At 55.5% G+C, this 14,303-nt stretch overlaps 4 protein-coding genes across 4 annotated transcripts; 1 reads left to right on the forward strand and 3 right to left on the reverse strand.

The window, feature by feature from the left end:
- Positions 1–654: 654 nt before the first annotated feature.
- C8Q71DRAFT_783153 (uncharacterized protein) lies at positions 655–3,290 on the reverse strand. Its single transcript, XM_047924960.1, has 10 exons — positions 3,079–3,290; positions 2,803–3,025; positions 2,598–2,739; positions 1,944–2,544; positions 1,729–1,888; positions 1,372–1,661; positions 1,257–1,290; positions 1,083–1,199; positions 972–1,034; positions 655–912 (listed from the first exon to the last, which is right to left on the reverse strand). The coding sequence occupies exons 1-9, from the start codon at positions 3,169–3,171 to the stop codon at positions 985–987; spliced, it is 1,710 nt and encodes a 569-aa protein (XP_047774350.1). The 5' UTR covers positions 3,172–3,290; the 3' UTR covers positions 655–912; positions 972–984.
- A 3,340-nt stretch (positions 3,291–6,630) lies between these two features.
- On the forward strand, positions 6,631–8,881 carry C8Q71DRAFT_850902 (uncharacterized protein). The gene is made up of 3 exons (XM_047926742.1): positions 6,631–7,686; positions 7,744–8,452; positions 8,511–8,881. Exons 1-3 carry the CDS (start codon positions 6,744–6,746, stop codon positions 8,518–8,520), a joined length of 1,662 nt encoding a protein of 553 aa, XP_047774351.1. The 5' UTR covers positions 6,631–6,743; the 3' UTR covers positions 8,521–8,881.
- Positions 8,882–9,815: 934 nt separating this feature from the next.
- C8Q71DRAFT_309123 (uncharacterized protein) lies at positions 9,816–11,787 on the reverse strand. Its single transcript, XM_047917707.1, has 2 exons — positions 11,574–11,787; positions 9,816–11,508 (listed from the first exon to the last, which is right to left on the reverse strand). Exons 1-2 carry the CDS (start codon positions 11,684–11,686, stop codon positions 9,978–9,980), a joined length of 1,644 nt encoding a protein of 547 aa, XP_047774352.1. The 5' UTR covers positions 11,687–11,787; the 3' UTR covers positions 9,816–9,977.
- Positions 11,788–12,359: 572 nt separating this feature from the next.
- Positions 12,360–14,240, reverse strand: C8Q71DRAFT_783168 (histone deacetylase 8). Its single transcript, XM_047924961.1, has 7 exons — positions 14,105–14,240; positions 13,807–14,052; positions 13,687–13,750; positions 13,576–13,633; positions 12,973–13,523; positions 12,867–12,922; positions 12,360–12,809 (listed from the first exon to the last, which is right to left on the reverse strand). Exons 1-7 carry the CDS (start codon positions 14,159–14,161, stop codon positions 12,615–12,617), a joined length of 1,227 nt encoding a protein of 408 aa, XP_047774353.1. The 5' UTR covers positions 14,162–14,240; the 3' UTR covers positions 12,360–12,614.
- Positions 14,241–14,303: the final 63 nt, after the last annotated feature.

Consider the following 14,303-nt stretch of genomic DNA (forward strand, 5'->3'; position numbering starts at 1 on the left):
ACTGTCTAACTGTCGTGTGTAAGGTTTCCCTGGGCGCGCGAGAAGATCACAGTGGCTCATTGGAGCGCCAGCCTGGATCCATTTGGACAGAGACCGCAACCGCAACCTCTCCATCCCGTAGCGCATCATATGGAAAACAGGTCACCCATCCTAGGCCGAGCGACATCTGTCCGGAACGACTCGCTATTCTCAGACACTTGTCTAGTCGCTGACGATGGTAGCTCTCCTGGAGCGTCCCCGCGTCGAGCGTGGTAATGAGATGAGAGCTTACCCGGCACAATGGCCAGGTAGGACTACATACTCCGCGGAAGAAGCGAGACGCTCCCCGCAGAGATCAGGCTCAGCAGCACACACACTCAATTGTATCTGTACAAGTTCCGATGCAAATAAACTGCGAACGCGACTAATATGCTTGGAAAAGGATGCTTTCATGTTTCACAATTCTATGTTGATACCTGATACCCACAAAATGATCATTCCACTTTCTCTAGAAGATAGTGCGGTCACGGCGATCTACTTCCGTTTTCATGCAGTGAGTTCAGCTTACATACTTTGTGTACCAGTACGGCATCGCTTGAGAATACTAGCATGCGTGTCCATCGACTCTTCTATCACAGTGTGGACCGAGAATCCTCAGACGTCGGCGCGATTATGAAACTTGCGAAGGCGCTGAACGTCGACACTTTTCGCCTATGGGAGATGACATGGAGTGACAGACGGTCTCAGTTACTGACTGTGGTGTCTGCATCGCTCATCAGAGGGAAGAATGGGAAGGAACATTTGCATAATTGGAGGGAGCTAGAGGTGAAACGGTATCGCCGATCAAGAGTGTACATGCCGCAGCCATCAAGGTGGCTGACCGCATTACGCAGTAGGGATCACCACCTCTATACATGGAAGCGTGGTGCATAGCTAGACATCATGGAGTGTGAATCGCACACTGTCATGGAGGGAACGAGCTATCAACGTACCTGTTATCGCCATCTATTGCGTGGATCCCTCAAGCTCTTGTCGGACTTTCGCAGCTTGCAGTGCTGGACGAGTGTCAGAAACGTTCAATGCGGACTTGATAGCGGACTTACCCATCAGCGGAGACGTGCGCGCGAAGGTCGTCATCGCCGTCAGGAGCCTCTGCAAGGCGGCGATGAGGCCGTCGTGGTCCGCCTCGACGTGTTGTTGCTGATGAGCGCCAGCAACAGCTTGGTCCGCGAGCAATGAGGTCGATGTCCAGATCATACGCAACCTAACTATCTCACCAATCAACACACGGCTCACTGCCGTCCAGAGCACCTGCAGGCGGCGCGGGGTCAGCACGGCGTTCGGGAAGCGAAGTGCGCAAGGGAACCCGGGGTTAGAAAGTGCAAGACATACCGCCATGATGGGATCCACGTAAGCAAAGCCGGCAAGGTTTACGGAGTCGATAGCAGCGACGGCTCTCCGCGCAGTATCCAGGTCCCTTCCCGGCGCCCCATTCTGGCCCTGCCCGGTTGCGCCATGGACTTGCATGATCGCGACCAAGGCAAAGGTGTGAGTGACCAACAGATCCCGAGCGATACCTTGTTCGAGTGCGCCGTGCAGCGGCGGCAGCGCGTCCATGAACTGTTCTATAACGTTTTCTAGCACGAAGAATTCAGCGGCGAACTGTTCTACATAAGCCATTGCTGCGATCGTGGGCATGAAAGGATGTCAGCCAGCGCTGGAAGAAGACACGCGGCGATCTAGGCGCACCAGGAGTCCATTGGGAGGCAAGGCGCGAGGCACGCTCGAACAACGCGGACGCTTTGGCGCGCAATGCCACCGAAGACGTGCCCTGCCCAATTTCGGGCAGTATGCCAGACAGGAATGCCTGAATTGTGAGAGAACCCCGTAACATAGGAGGTAACCCACGCTGATGGAAACTGTAGTGAGGATCGCCTGATCATGAGTGTCTCGGATCTGCCTACCTGTGCGTAGTCTTCTATCTGTAGCGGCCATGGGGTATCCACCTGGGCGCCTGGAGAACCGTTGAAGTGAGACGGCGATCCCGCTCTGACTGACCAACTCTTATCGAGGATGAAGACATTCCAGAAGGCGTTGATCCTCTCTCCCTCTTCCAGAACATCCGCCGGCGGCGCTAGGTCCACATTCATCACACCTGGAGGGTTCGCGGTGTTAGAGTTGGATCTGAGCTTGTTGAGCCGGCAACTTAGGCTAAGCGCCACGGCTGCGTTTGAGTGGTACCGTCCTTCCAGGGACCGATTGGCGGCGAAGAAGTAGTGGGCCAAAAGGACTTCGGCCTGGATGCTGTAGATGATATTGTAGCGTGGCGCCCGCACCAAAGCAGCGGACACAGACTGTACCGCGCGCTGGAGGAAAACAGGCTCATGCGCAAGCATAGACGCGTTCCCCGAGAAATGCACGCCCCACAGGTACACCGCATTGAGGAGAGCGGGGGACAGGCGCGCCTGGCAGTGTTCAGCTGTGGGGACTAGCGCGTACTCGCGGAAACGGCCATGATGGAGGAAGAACCCAACCTGGTCTGCATGCGGGAGGAAGAATCCGACCCTGATGAAAATGAGCGAAGAGCGGCAATTTCAAAAGATCAGGCGTCTGCTTACAACATCTGTACTACATCAGGAGAAGGTTCTGAGGTAGCATCGAGGGCTGTCACGGGAGTAGCCTGCGGTATTAGATATGCTGTGTTCTGAGCGGATGGCCCCGCAGCCGCAGTAGAACCAGAGGCTACCGTTGGCAACTGGACTGTGCACGAAGTCAAACTCGAAGGTCAGTACGCGCTGTACATAAGCATCAAGGCATACTCACGAGCAAGACCCGGCTGAGTCGTTGCTGTACGAGGGTCGTGCAGGGTTACAGAAGGTGCGACGGAGTCGGGATGCTCGAGCTCGTAGATGCGTGCTTCGAGACGAGCGATGTTGTCTTCGAGCAGTTGAGTAGGACTTCTGGTTGCACCGTCGGTGTACTCGCAGTCGTACTCTCGCTGAGTGCGAATGCAGGGTCCGCAAACTGGCCTCACGCCATCGCATTTCTGAGAGAGGTGTCAACAGAACGCGTTGCACAAGAAAGCAGGACAACACGTACGAACTTGCGACGACGACAGTTCAGACACGCTGAACCTCGCGGCGCCCTGCCCGAGCCCGTTGTGGGGGTGGGGTTAGATCCTTGAGCAGACATTGTTGAGTGTTACGAAAAAGAGGCGAATAAGAGGGGACGCGTATTACTCGACGCAGATCTGTCACTCCAACTGTGCCGCCATGGTGCCTTTCTTATACCCACTACGTGCGGGAAGGTTACGGGTCTGTCGGTGGGTGTAATCTACACGAGATCGAAAATGTCGGAGCGGCGCCCTTCCGGAACAAGGGGAGACGACTGTGACTTGAGTCAAGCCATTGCCTGAACCGAACCTGGAGGACGCCCGCGCCAACCTGAGGGAGCGCCCCGCGGTTCGTCGGCTCTCGGCGAGGAGGATGCAACCATATGAACATGACGAAAACGTGGCAGCGATGCATGATGAATTCCAGGTCCTGTACCGTGGCGTCGTCGCGCGGGCGCGGTACGGTACAGCCCGCCTTGGCCAATCCGCGTTCCTGCTCGACCGCGCGCCCATCTCAGATCCACTCCGGGCTGCCCTCGGGATCTTGTTTGCGCCTGTTTCCCAACGCCCTCCAGCCACCCGCCTTTGGTCATCCCGACTCCGGCCCGCCCCGTCCGCGCGCACACAGAAGGCAAGCCCGGGCCAGCCACTTGCTACCGCGCGCGCAACCCCCTGCCGCCGTGTCGCGTCGTGGCGACGCCACTAGCCCAGGGCATCCTCTGATTGGAACACTAAGCATTTGGGGCATATCGAACGTCCACCGGAGATGCCGATGCAGAATTCCGAATGGCCCCTGCGTTTCCCCCCGATCCCGCCTCGACCGTCCACTGTCCATGAAACAGACCACAGCCACCTTCGTCATCGTGAACCCCCTCCTGTATGGTCCAGCAGCGCGCGCCAGTGATCGACGAGGTGAAGGCTCGCTTTCAGCCCGCTTATTCAAATGGCCCGTTCGCTTGCCCCCACCAGCTCGTCGTGATGATCCGTCAACCACGGGCAAGGGCCCGACGCGATCATGCCCCTTGCTGACGCGTATGCACCTATATGCACGAGCGAGTTGGCAAACGTTGGCACAAGACAACAAGCATGCGATCACCGCACGGCAATTGAGCGCGGAACGACGAGCCAGGTGGCACACGTTCACCTGGACAATTCGGGAAAGCACTGGCCAAGGTTCTGCTCACCTTTCTCATGCGTCTATGCTCCAAAACACCTGTGCAGCCACGCGGGCATTCAGTTGCAACGATGAACGCAAAGAGTTTGAGCACGATTCTAGCGTGTTGACCTCGTCGTCTCGCCTCACGGCTCGCTGATGAATTTTCCTGAGTCATGCTATGCATCCAGACGCAAATAATTAGAAGACGAAGCACATTGCTGACAAGAAGCGGGCGAAGCAGATGGTGGTCCTCAGTCAGGATCAAGCCGTGTAGCGTGACCGGCGTCTGGGAGAAAGTCTGGAGGCGGGGTTGGCCGTTTGCGAGCTGGGTTCTCTGCCAAGAGCCTCCCGATGATCTCGGTCGATCAGCCTCCGATGCGTCACTGTGGCTGAACTCCTTCTCAAAGGCTGAGGCCATTAATATTATCGTCTATACGTCATGTATGTCGAGCTCGTTTGCGGTGAAGAGTAAATGGAATGTATTGAGCTGAATCCATATCCTCATGCTCCGAGGGTGAAACAACGCACATCCGCGAAACTGTTCGCTGCTCACGGAACCGAAGCGTCAGTTCGGGATGTTACGGGACACAAAGTCAACGTGCGGCTCTCCGCTATGAATTCCAGGACGCAGTGCCTCAACTGACGTGAGTCAATTCTTGACGTACATACCTACGCAAACGATGTCCTGGCCGCGGCTAGACGGCTGCAGTCGTCTGCAAGCACCCAGTACCCAGTCTGAGTAGCTCCTTCGTCGGGCCCGCCGAGGGTACCCAGGATTGGTAACCCACCCGGACTGTATCCCCATATGTCTGGGTCTCCTCGGGCCTCATAATTTTTGGAGACGGGATGCGTACCATGAGACCCCTCGCACCATTCATGGGTATGCTTTTGCGTCGGCATTGAGCGCCTACGCCGACCGAATGCACCGAAATGCGTTCGGGCGACTTGAAAGCCGGGGACAAGACATCTTAGTTTGCCGTAGAGATTGACCGGCGGAAGTGCGCTGCGGATTCAGGATGAGGAGCGATGCGAGCCTCGCACTCATCACGTCCAACGACTGACGGGCTCCAAGTCCTGGGCATGTGGATCTGTAACTGCACTGAGGCTGTGGAGTACCACAAGCGTTCGCTTGAAGCGCTGCACAAGACTTGACTCGAGAATCACTAGAAACTGAAAAACTTGGGAGTGCGAGGGAGAACAGATGTCTGTGCATCAGTCAGCGGTACTGTGAGGGTGAGGTGGTAGGGACGTACTCAGACTCTTGTATCAAGAGGACAAGGACGATATACTGTCAACTTATGACATTGGTACACTGCTCCCGGTTATTTGTTCGCAGGCAGAGCGTCATTCTGTGTCAGCAATAGTTCGACACTGAGTGAGTGACAATGGCAGATGGCCTGTATCAGGGATGAGATCGCCAGCGCGAATTGAAGGTGTCGCCACAGTCTATAGACATTGGACTGAATGAACCTCAGGTCCGGTCGAGTAAAGCTAAAGGCAAAGGCGAGTCAGAGGGATGACAAGCACAGCTATAGTGGTGCAAAATGACCGGGATTACAGTCTGAGTGAATGGAGGGCATTGGTCATGGCATGAGTCGAGGCCAAAGCGCCGTGGCCATGGGACAGGAATACATCGGCGCTTGTAGGCCAAGTACAGAGGCCGCGGCGCCCGCAAATGCGTGCGGCTGTGCCTTCTGTACACTTGCATAGCTCGGCGAAAGCCTGAGGCTTGTGACAGCTGTGAAGGCGTACACATAAGCTCCGTTCCAAGGCCAAACGCTGTTGGTGTTGACTAGGCAGTGTCGATAAGTGACATTAGACGAGGAGAAGGTGGATAATCTGTACTTTTACATACCGCGCTGTGCCACCGAGTGGCGAGATGGCGATGTGCGGTTGTCACTGGGGCTCTATCTGAACCACGGCGATTTCAAGTGGAAGAGATCATCGAAGCTGACACGTTGATCGTGAAACGCTTCGCCTCCGCAACTGCAAGCCTGATCGCAGTCGTCGTGAGGAGAATCTCGCGTGTTGCTATTGTTGGCTAATGCTGGTGGCTATTGGTGGGCGAGTGTCTGGGTGGTGGAATGTGCAATCCACGTTGACAGGCCGCCTTGACAGTCGACCCTACACTTTGGAAATCATGCTGTATATTTCCAATTGACCTACCTAGATTTGTACGTTTCTTTGCCTCGCACGGAGCCGATGCTCAGCGAAGACAGCAATAGATGGAATCGGCAGAGGAAGACAGCCTTAGACAGGAGAGCTAAGGCAAAGCTGAGGAGGAGGGATACGTAACGGAGCGCCCGCGGAGGTGCCACGTGCACCGCCACAAATGGCAATACAGCCACCGCCGGGGTGGGTGCCGGGCTCAAATGTTGACGTTGAGAAGCAGCCATCTCCTAATTGGAGGCTGTTCTCCGTGCTTTCTCAGGTTTGCTTCGTCTTCGGCCCATCACTCACGGGCTCCGATGTATATAAGACTGTATCCTTCTAGCCATGTCTCTCACTACGCTCCGTACTACTAGTACGCGCTCACGCCTAACGCCCGTTCGCATGTCCGACCATCCGCTTGCCACTCCTCTGGACCTCGCCACTTCCACGCCCACCGAGTTCACCATCGATGCTGACGACCAGAATGACCTCGTCTTCCACGTACCCAAGGCGCGCAAGAACATCCCGCGGTTCCCGCAGGAGCTGGTGGACGCCATCATCGACTGCCTGCAAGACGACAGGGAGAGCCTGCTCGCATGCGCTTTGACCTCTCAGTCATGGCGTCCTCGCAGCCAGACACACATCCATCGCGCGCTCAAGGTGACGTCCAAATGGCACTGCAGTAAAGCGGAAATGAACTACGGTGACCCGTTCCTGGCGTCGTGTATCCGGGAGCTTCATATCCAGGACCTGTCACTCAAGCAGCCGGGCGACCGGGCGTACTGGGTCGACCATTGCGTTCCCGCGATGCTTTCGAAGCTCAATCGGTTTCACTCCCTCGCGATTGACTCGGTCATCATACAGAACGGACACGACATCCAATGGGGAAGCTACCCTGACCCTCTGTTCCCCAACGTGACGAAGCTGACCATCCGCCGGCTATGCTTCCACGTCGGCGCCGAGTTTGCACTCTTCATGCGCCACTTTCCGCGACTCACTTCTTTGACTCTCAAAGACTTCACCATCACCTACAGGATATCTGACGCGGCGGCCCCTGGCCCACGACCACCGCTCCGTAATCTCGAAATTTACAGCAGCTCTGGCCAGGAGTTCTTCTTGAACTGGTTCCTCCACCAGCCCTCAGAGGCCATCCTCCTAGAAATGTTCGTCTACTCGATCGAGCGCTGGCAGGTCCGTGCGCCTAAACCTTCTCTCATGGCGCTTGGAGCGTCGGTCAAGGATCTGACCATTGTGTTCGCATTCTCGTCCCCTCATTATCTGTTGACGGGTACGTAACGCCACAACCATACTTCATTGTGTCTAATTAAAAGTGCAACGAACGCAGGAGACCCGCTTCTGCCACACCTCTCCTCCCTGCGCAACCTGACATTCGACCATACCACCCTCTTCGGCACGCTGTACGGCCCGCCCTCTGTCCCTGTTCTACTCAAGGAGATCTCTGCGACCCAGATCAGCACTGTTCGTTTTCGCTTCGTGTTGGACAACCAGTACGCGCCGCTCGAGCAGAGCGTCGAGAAGCTGGAGCGCATCAAGCTCGGACACACTGACGGCCTCCTGCGTGATTCTCAGCCGTTCCAGAGTCTCCAAGGTGTACTGGTGCAGATACGCTCCCGCGACTGGGCCAGGCTGAGGAGACTGCCGTCCGCAGACCAGTGGATCGCAGCGGATATCGAGCAGAGGCGGGTCTTCTCCGATACACTCAGTGACTTGCCGCAGGGAATCATCGAGGATTCTCCGCCATCGGCGCGCGATGCAGAGCGCGAGGAGGACAAGGACGTGGAGAGAGAGATCCGCGAGCATGGATCAAACCTGGAGTGGAATAACCTCAAGCGCGCTCGCGCGGACTACGAGAACACGCGGGAAACGTGGCACAAGGCCATGAGCGTCGTCGAAAAGGCGCTGCCGACGATGGCGGCCAGCAGGATACTCAGGATCGAGCCTTTAGAAGATGCCTTGCCTGAGCGAACGTCTAGTAGCTGGTCGAGGCACCATCATCCCCACCTGTACGAGCATTCTCATTATGCCCTGTACCAGTAAGTGGCACATTGGTTCGTGCATACGAGTAAACGCTGATCAGTAGTGCTTCGTCAGTCTACCTTGATACAACATCCCTTTCCACTTCATCGCCACAGACTGTCATTCTGAGTCTCGATAGGGTTTCCCTATTATACGCATCGCCGTAAAGCCAACATCCCTCTTTTGCAATCATGATTCCATCTGTCTGTAACTTTATGTGGTTTCCCCTCAGACGTCATACTATAACATTTCTGTCTCGTTGGATCGATATGGCCAGTGGACTTGCATAGACGAATAGGCCTATCTTAACTGTAGCAGCATGTATTCGTAATGAGCAGGATATGGAGTACCAATGTATTTGACGTGCATAGACACCACTTAGTCGCGGTTTCAATTCAGTCGCTGTCCATTGATACCCGCACGGGCGACTGATCACTGTGATGTCTTGACGTAGTGGCCTGCACCTGCCTTCGAACATCATAAAATTCAGGTGGCACAGGAGCGTGGATAGCTGGTAGTCAGCCTGAGTGGGCCGACGATCATGGAAAACGAACCATCAGAGCCTCACACTGACCATGCAAACCAACAAAGCCTCGAAAACTACATCGTCTTCTTATCTGCCTCATCATAGGATTGTCACAGTTCCGACGCCGGCGGCTACCACAAAGGCGCTGCGTTTGACCTTTCCCGGGACGGGCCCTGGCCCAAAGTTAGATGCCCCACATACCGATTCGACAACGATTCATGCAGGTACTATCAGGCCGCTGGTATTCAGTACTCAACACCCGTGAACCTTCGGCTTCAACTTTCAACATTTCCTCAATGGGGCCCGTGGCTGCCGCTACGTCTCGCAATCAGCTTCAACAGCCCAGTGAGTGAGGGGCGCACACATGGCACGCAGTGTTTCAATCTGCTCAGTGCTTGAGTTACATAACGTACTGTGCTCCAGAGATTTGAGAGTAAACGGCTCAGCGTCGTCGTAGCGGTAAGTACTAAGAACCTAGATGCTCCGTGTTCTTCCAATTGCATAGCTGGCTTCGCGGGTGGTCTCGTAGCGCTCGTCACGAGATCCGGATCGTACCAAGCGTACATACGCTGCGTACTAGCGGCGGTTGTCCGTGTCATCGATCGCTACCACATACCCTAAGCCGAAGGACCGACGTAGCAATGTTTAGCTGTGTAATGCTGCCAACTTTGCAGAAGATGTCCGCGGACTAGAGGAGACCGGCAACTGACGAATTGGGGCCGCCGGAACACTCGGACGCTACTCCCGACTGATCAGGTTCGGGCTTGATCTGGACGTGCATCCGAATTGTCGCTGGCAACTGGAAATACCAGGGGGTAGGGCCCTACTAGTACACGCAGCACCCAAGATCACAGTGCGGCAATAGACAAGCAGGGAAAGTCGGTCAAAGGTAATAGAAGCAAGACATACAAACCACATCGAAGATACAAAACTCGCACTAATGAGCACTTGCCACAGCCATGTATGCCTGTCAGGCGGACCATGCCAAATACGCATCCGGTATGAAAACCTCGCTGTTATCCAATCGCACGTAACAAGCCGATGAAATATTCCCCGCAGTCCAGGGCCAACGCCGCGAGCCCCTCGTCCGCTCTGCACGCTTCGATGAAGGGCTCGCGATCGCGCAGAGGATCAAGGTCACGGTCGCGCGGGAGGTTCGTGCGTTCCCTAAGGATGCGCAACTTCGTGCATACGGCCTTGTGCGGGAGTAGCGTGTGCTTCCAGGCCCGCGCCAAGCACAGACGAGAGCAATAGCGCAAAACGTCACAGCCTGAGCACCGGGCGAACGCACGGCCGGCGGTAGCGAACTCTTCGCGACACTCTGGCGCGCAGCAGTGCCGCACCACAGATGCCCAGCAAAACCCGGCGAAGGCGTTCACAGGATCAGAGTAGCGCGCTTCCGCCTCGGTGTTCACTGCAAGGATCGCAGGGTGATAGACTGTGGTGTCATCTCGTGTCTTGTGACGGTAGAGAAACGCTCCGATGAGGCTGAAGTCCACGGTGAACTGGTCGATGATCACATCACGGAAGAGATCTGTACCGGTATCCTCGCTGAAAAACGATAGGCAACCGAGGATGGTATCGCAGGCTAAGAGGAGACCACAGTCGCCGACTTGATTTGTACGTGCACTTTTGTATGATGACACAGTCATGCACTGGGAGACGAAGAGGTCAATGTCCAAGGGATTGATTTTCCCGGGGTCTATGATAGCACGGCAGAACTCCAGTATGCGGAAGAGGGTGCACATCCATTCGCGTTGAATGACGTGGTCTATCGACTCCCCAAGTGTTTTCATGCGGTCATGGCAGAGTTCTGCAGCAAGGAGGGCGATCCTGCTTGGCCACACAGGCTGGAACTGGAGGAGAGGATGGATGATGGATCGACCGCAGATCGCGATGAGTGTGGCGGCAAGCCCGAGGGCCTCCTGGAATCTCTCTTGACGACACAGGTGGAACGACGCGGCGTATCCTTTCATCGATTCCTCGATACCGCGGGGAAGAAGTAGGCTGGCGTCCGTGGGCCAGAGAGGACTCCCAGCATGCAGATTCCTGCGATGTTTCGTGATGCCACCTAGAGCGACAGTGCCTCCTACTGTCCTTGTTTGTATTGTACTGTGAAGCACGCCGCTGAGGTGACGGAGGAGGGCTTCGGTGAAGTCCCGGAGGGTGAATTGGCGAGCGACCTCGAACGCGTGTAACCATTGCAACAACTCGGCCGTGTTTTCGTCCGAAGCAGACGGGCATGCGCACGTACTGAGAAGGGCATCGAGATCGTCTTCTTCCTTTGCCGAGCGAACCAGGGACAAGAACGCAACGGACGCATCCAGGCACTCCGGGTGCAGCCTGCGGAGACCCTCGTAGTTTTCGTTGTCAGGTGTGGTATATCGTTCGTAGAGTGCATAGGGATCGTCTCTGTTCCTGCCATCAAAAAGATGCAGACATCCGCAGAGAACCCTGGCACAATGTTTCGGTCGCGCCGGGTCTTGCAAGGATGAGGCGAAGAGCAGGGCAACGTCGCCAGCGTCCGCTGATAGTGACATGGTCGTGCTGCGTATTTCCGATTGAGCCACAGGACTAGTCATGCGTCGTAATGAAACGAATAATATACATACCAGGCGTGAAGTGAACGAGGCAACCAAGTGGATTGCGCCCGCGGCAGCGAGTTGTTGCTGATAAGTATGCGGCAGTATGTAATAGTACTTGCGCACGATGCGCGTGCCATCATCCCTGATTCTCGCCGCCGTACGCGCGCGCTCCGGCGGCGTGCGCAGCAACGAGCCAAAGTCGTATAGGTGTCTGTGCATCTTATAGCTAGGTCCGTACGAGTTGCGTGACTGAAGTACTGACTAGTACTGACTCCTTAAGCTTGGCGTTACCAGATCCCACCGTGACAGTACTTAGATTTGCGACAGACGCGCTGAGTTGAACAGTCGCACTGAATCGAGATCGATCATGACAGGGTAATTCAGGGTAATTCAGACATGTCGGTCATGCTATTTTGCGAGTACCTTGCAATTGTGATGCACATACCAGGCACATACATCGCGGGAGGTTCGAACTGGCAAGAATGCGGTGAGTGGACCGATCAGGGTTGTTTGTAAATCCCTTTTATTGTCGCGTGAGGGCGAAGCCCTGGCCCCTATGTAGACATGATCGCTCGGGGTACTGTACTAGTATAGTAAGTCAAGACGTGGGGTCGACTGGGACATTGACTCAGTGTACCTCCGAGGAGGACACTTTGCCGGGATGATGGAGCACGTTGGCGACGTAGATGCTAGGTCGGGTAGAATGCGTACGTCGGGTACACGAGCAGCTCGCGGAACATCGTGACGTTGAGATGTCCCGAGATCGTCCATTCGTGTCTGCCAGCAGGACACCAGCAGGGGTGATACCCTACGTTCAAAGGAAGCTCGCCGGAGCTCAGCGCTGATTTCGACGCTACAGACTCTACAGAATCAGTGACATGGTGAAAGTGTATGTCTATTGTGTGTCATGATGTTACAATGCTGACGCCCGTTTACCGTCCTCTCGTCTTCAATATCGTGACTCCATCAGGACCCACCATGAAGTGCGAAGTCATTCAGCGGAACTGCCCCCAACTCGGCTTACAAACAGTTCTTCTCGGCTGTTTCTTGGCACAGGCACCAATGACTTCAGGTACAGGTGCTCATCCTCTCTTCAATCATCCGCGCTACTTCGTGGAAGTACGTCGTGATCTCGTCGAGGTATGCATCGCCATTCTGGTCTGGTGCGTTGCCCGCTGGGACGTCCAGAGTGAACGATGGGGCGTAGAGCGGAAACGCAGCGTGGTCAGGGATGTCGGCATCCCGAGCTAAAGGACGTCGGAGCTGTTCGAGCCAATGATGAACGAGACCCCGTGTCCGCAGACAGTAGGGCTTACTCACCGCTATCGAAGTCAAGTATGTCCATGCACGGGCAGCGTTAGGATGGTTGTACCCACCTAATGGAGACGTCAGCCTAGCCGGGGATCGAGCGAATGTCTACACTGACCGCCACCGAGCATGAGAACTTTACAGCCCCATTGATTGCAGATCCGGTCCACACACCATCCCAGGCTCCCCTCGCCGTCGTTCAGTGACCAGTTCCATATTGCATGTGAGTCACCTGCGAGACCGTCGACGCCGCACTGGACAATTAGGACCTCCGGCCGAAATGCTTCCTTGACGCGCTCGACGGAAGGCCATATGCGAGCGAACGTTGCGTCCGTAGCCCCACGATCGAGCGGCATCGAAAGCGTGAACGGATCGAAGCGGTCCGCAGACGGGTCCCGCAACGTTGCGAGATACGAATGAGGGAAGAAACCCGGAGTGCTGTGGTGTATCGACAGAGTCAAGATCTGTGGCCCCAGAGCAGTCGCTGAGGAGTCGAGGAATGCCTCAGATACTGCGTCAGAGAAGTGGAGGTCCAGGTCGAGGTACATAACGCGAGGACGTCGGACGGACGAGTCTGGGCAACGGTGCATGCGTTTGAGAGTGAGCAGAGCGAGGATACAGTCAGCAACGTAGCAGAACCCGGATGCTTCTGACTTGCGAGCGTGATGCCTGTGTTGTTACATAGGCATAGATCTGTTCAGTGTGATGTGAACGTATATACCTGCCGCCGTCCCAGCATATCGCAACGTCAGCACGATCCTCTCGGAGAGCGGTGGCAGCTATGCGACAAGTTGACTCTCATGAAGCGCGTATGATTGAAGGGTAGACTTGCCTGTCAGAGTGCCTCCTGCAACGAGGCGAACGTAGTCACTCAGTCCAACGAAGGTCGGACAGTCCTGTGGCAGATACGACGCTCAATTCACAAAGATACGATTGAGGTGTGAGAGCGCACTTCTTCGAGACCAAACTCCGCACAGTTCGTATCATCAGCTGCGCTCGCATGAGCAGGATTCAGAACAAACTGTAGATAGTCCTGAGTATGATATGCCCCGAGCTCTTTGTCATCAGCAAGAACAGGTCTGAGGACTTGTAAATGAGTGTTATCTCGACAATTCGCAGGGTTGAGTAGGCCAGAAGCTTTCACGAGTGCATGAACCAGCAGAGAACGGTTCTTGTTTGACGGAAGCAGAGAAGATGCCTACTAAGTTCTGAGCTCGCGAGACGTGCCAGTGGCGTTCGATGTGACTGACCTTGACGAGCTCATTAGACACAATGTAACATACCCGCCGCACGTCTTCAGACGACATTTTATGTAAGAATTGAGTAGCGAGAAAGCTGCCGACGCGTCCGGATGGCGAAGAGGAGGAGCAACGCGCGAGAGTGAACGGGAGCAAGGCGGACGCGTCGCGTCGTGTCACGCACGTAGAAGAGCGTGTCACGCGCGCTGGT

Source organism: Rhodofomes roseus (assembly GCF_022264815.1).
Source record: "Rhodofomes roseus strain CIRM-BRFM 1785 chromosome Unknown C8Q71scaffold_27, whole genome shotgun sequence".
NCBI classification, from domain to species: Eukaryota; Fungi; Basidiomycota; class Agaricomycetes; order Polyporales; family Fomitopsidaceae; genus Rhodofomes; species Rhodofomes roseus.

Excerpts from the sequence above, each read along its gene's own strand:
- C8Q71DRAFT_783153 (XM_047924960.1), bottom strand. The coding sequence starts at position 3,171 with ATGTCTGCTCAAGGATCTAACCCCACCCCCACAACGGGCTCGGGCAGG. Across the intron at positions 1,662-1,728 it reads TGCCTCCCAATGGACTCCTG|CAATGGCTTATGTAGAACAG; the intron begins GTGCGCCTAGAT and ends CCACGATCGCAG. Across the intron at positions 1,035-1,082 it reads GCGCACGTCTCCGCTGATGG|CACTGCAAGCTGCGAAAGTC; the intron begins GTAAGTCCGCTA and ends ACACTCGTCCAG.
- C8Q71DRAFT_850902 (XM_047926742.1), top strand. The coding sequence starts at position 6,744 with ATGTCTCTCACTACGCTCCGTACTACTAGTACGCGCTCACGCCTAACG. Across the intron at positions 7,687-7,743 it reads CCCTCATTATCTGTTGACGG|GAGACCCGCTTCTGCCACAC; the intron begins GTACGTAACGCC and ends CAACGAACGCAG.
- C8Q71DRAFT_309123 (XM_047917707.1), bottom strand. The coding sequence starts at position 11,686 with ATGATGGCACGCGCATCGTGCGCAAGTACTATTACATACTGCCGCATA. Across the intron at positions 11,509-11,573 it reads CCTCGTTCACTTCACGCCTG|CACGACCATGTCACTATCAG; the intron begins GTATGTATATTA and ends GGAAATACGCAG.
- C8Q71DRAFT_783168 (XM_047924961.1), bottom strand. The coding sequence starts at position 14,161 with ATGTCGTCTGAAGACGTGCGGCGGGTATGTTACATTGTGTCTAATGAG. Across the intron at positions 14,053-14,104 it reads TGTCTAATGAGCTCGTCAAG|GCATCTTCTCTGCTTCCGTC; the intron begins GTCAGTCACATC and ends AGAACTTAGTAG. Across the intron at positions 13,634-13,686 it reads TGCAGGAGGCACTCTGACAG|CTGCCACCGCTCTCCGAGAG; the intron begins GCAAGTCTACCC and ends CTTGTCGCATAG.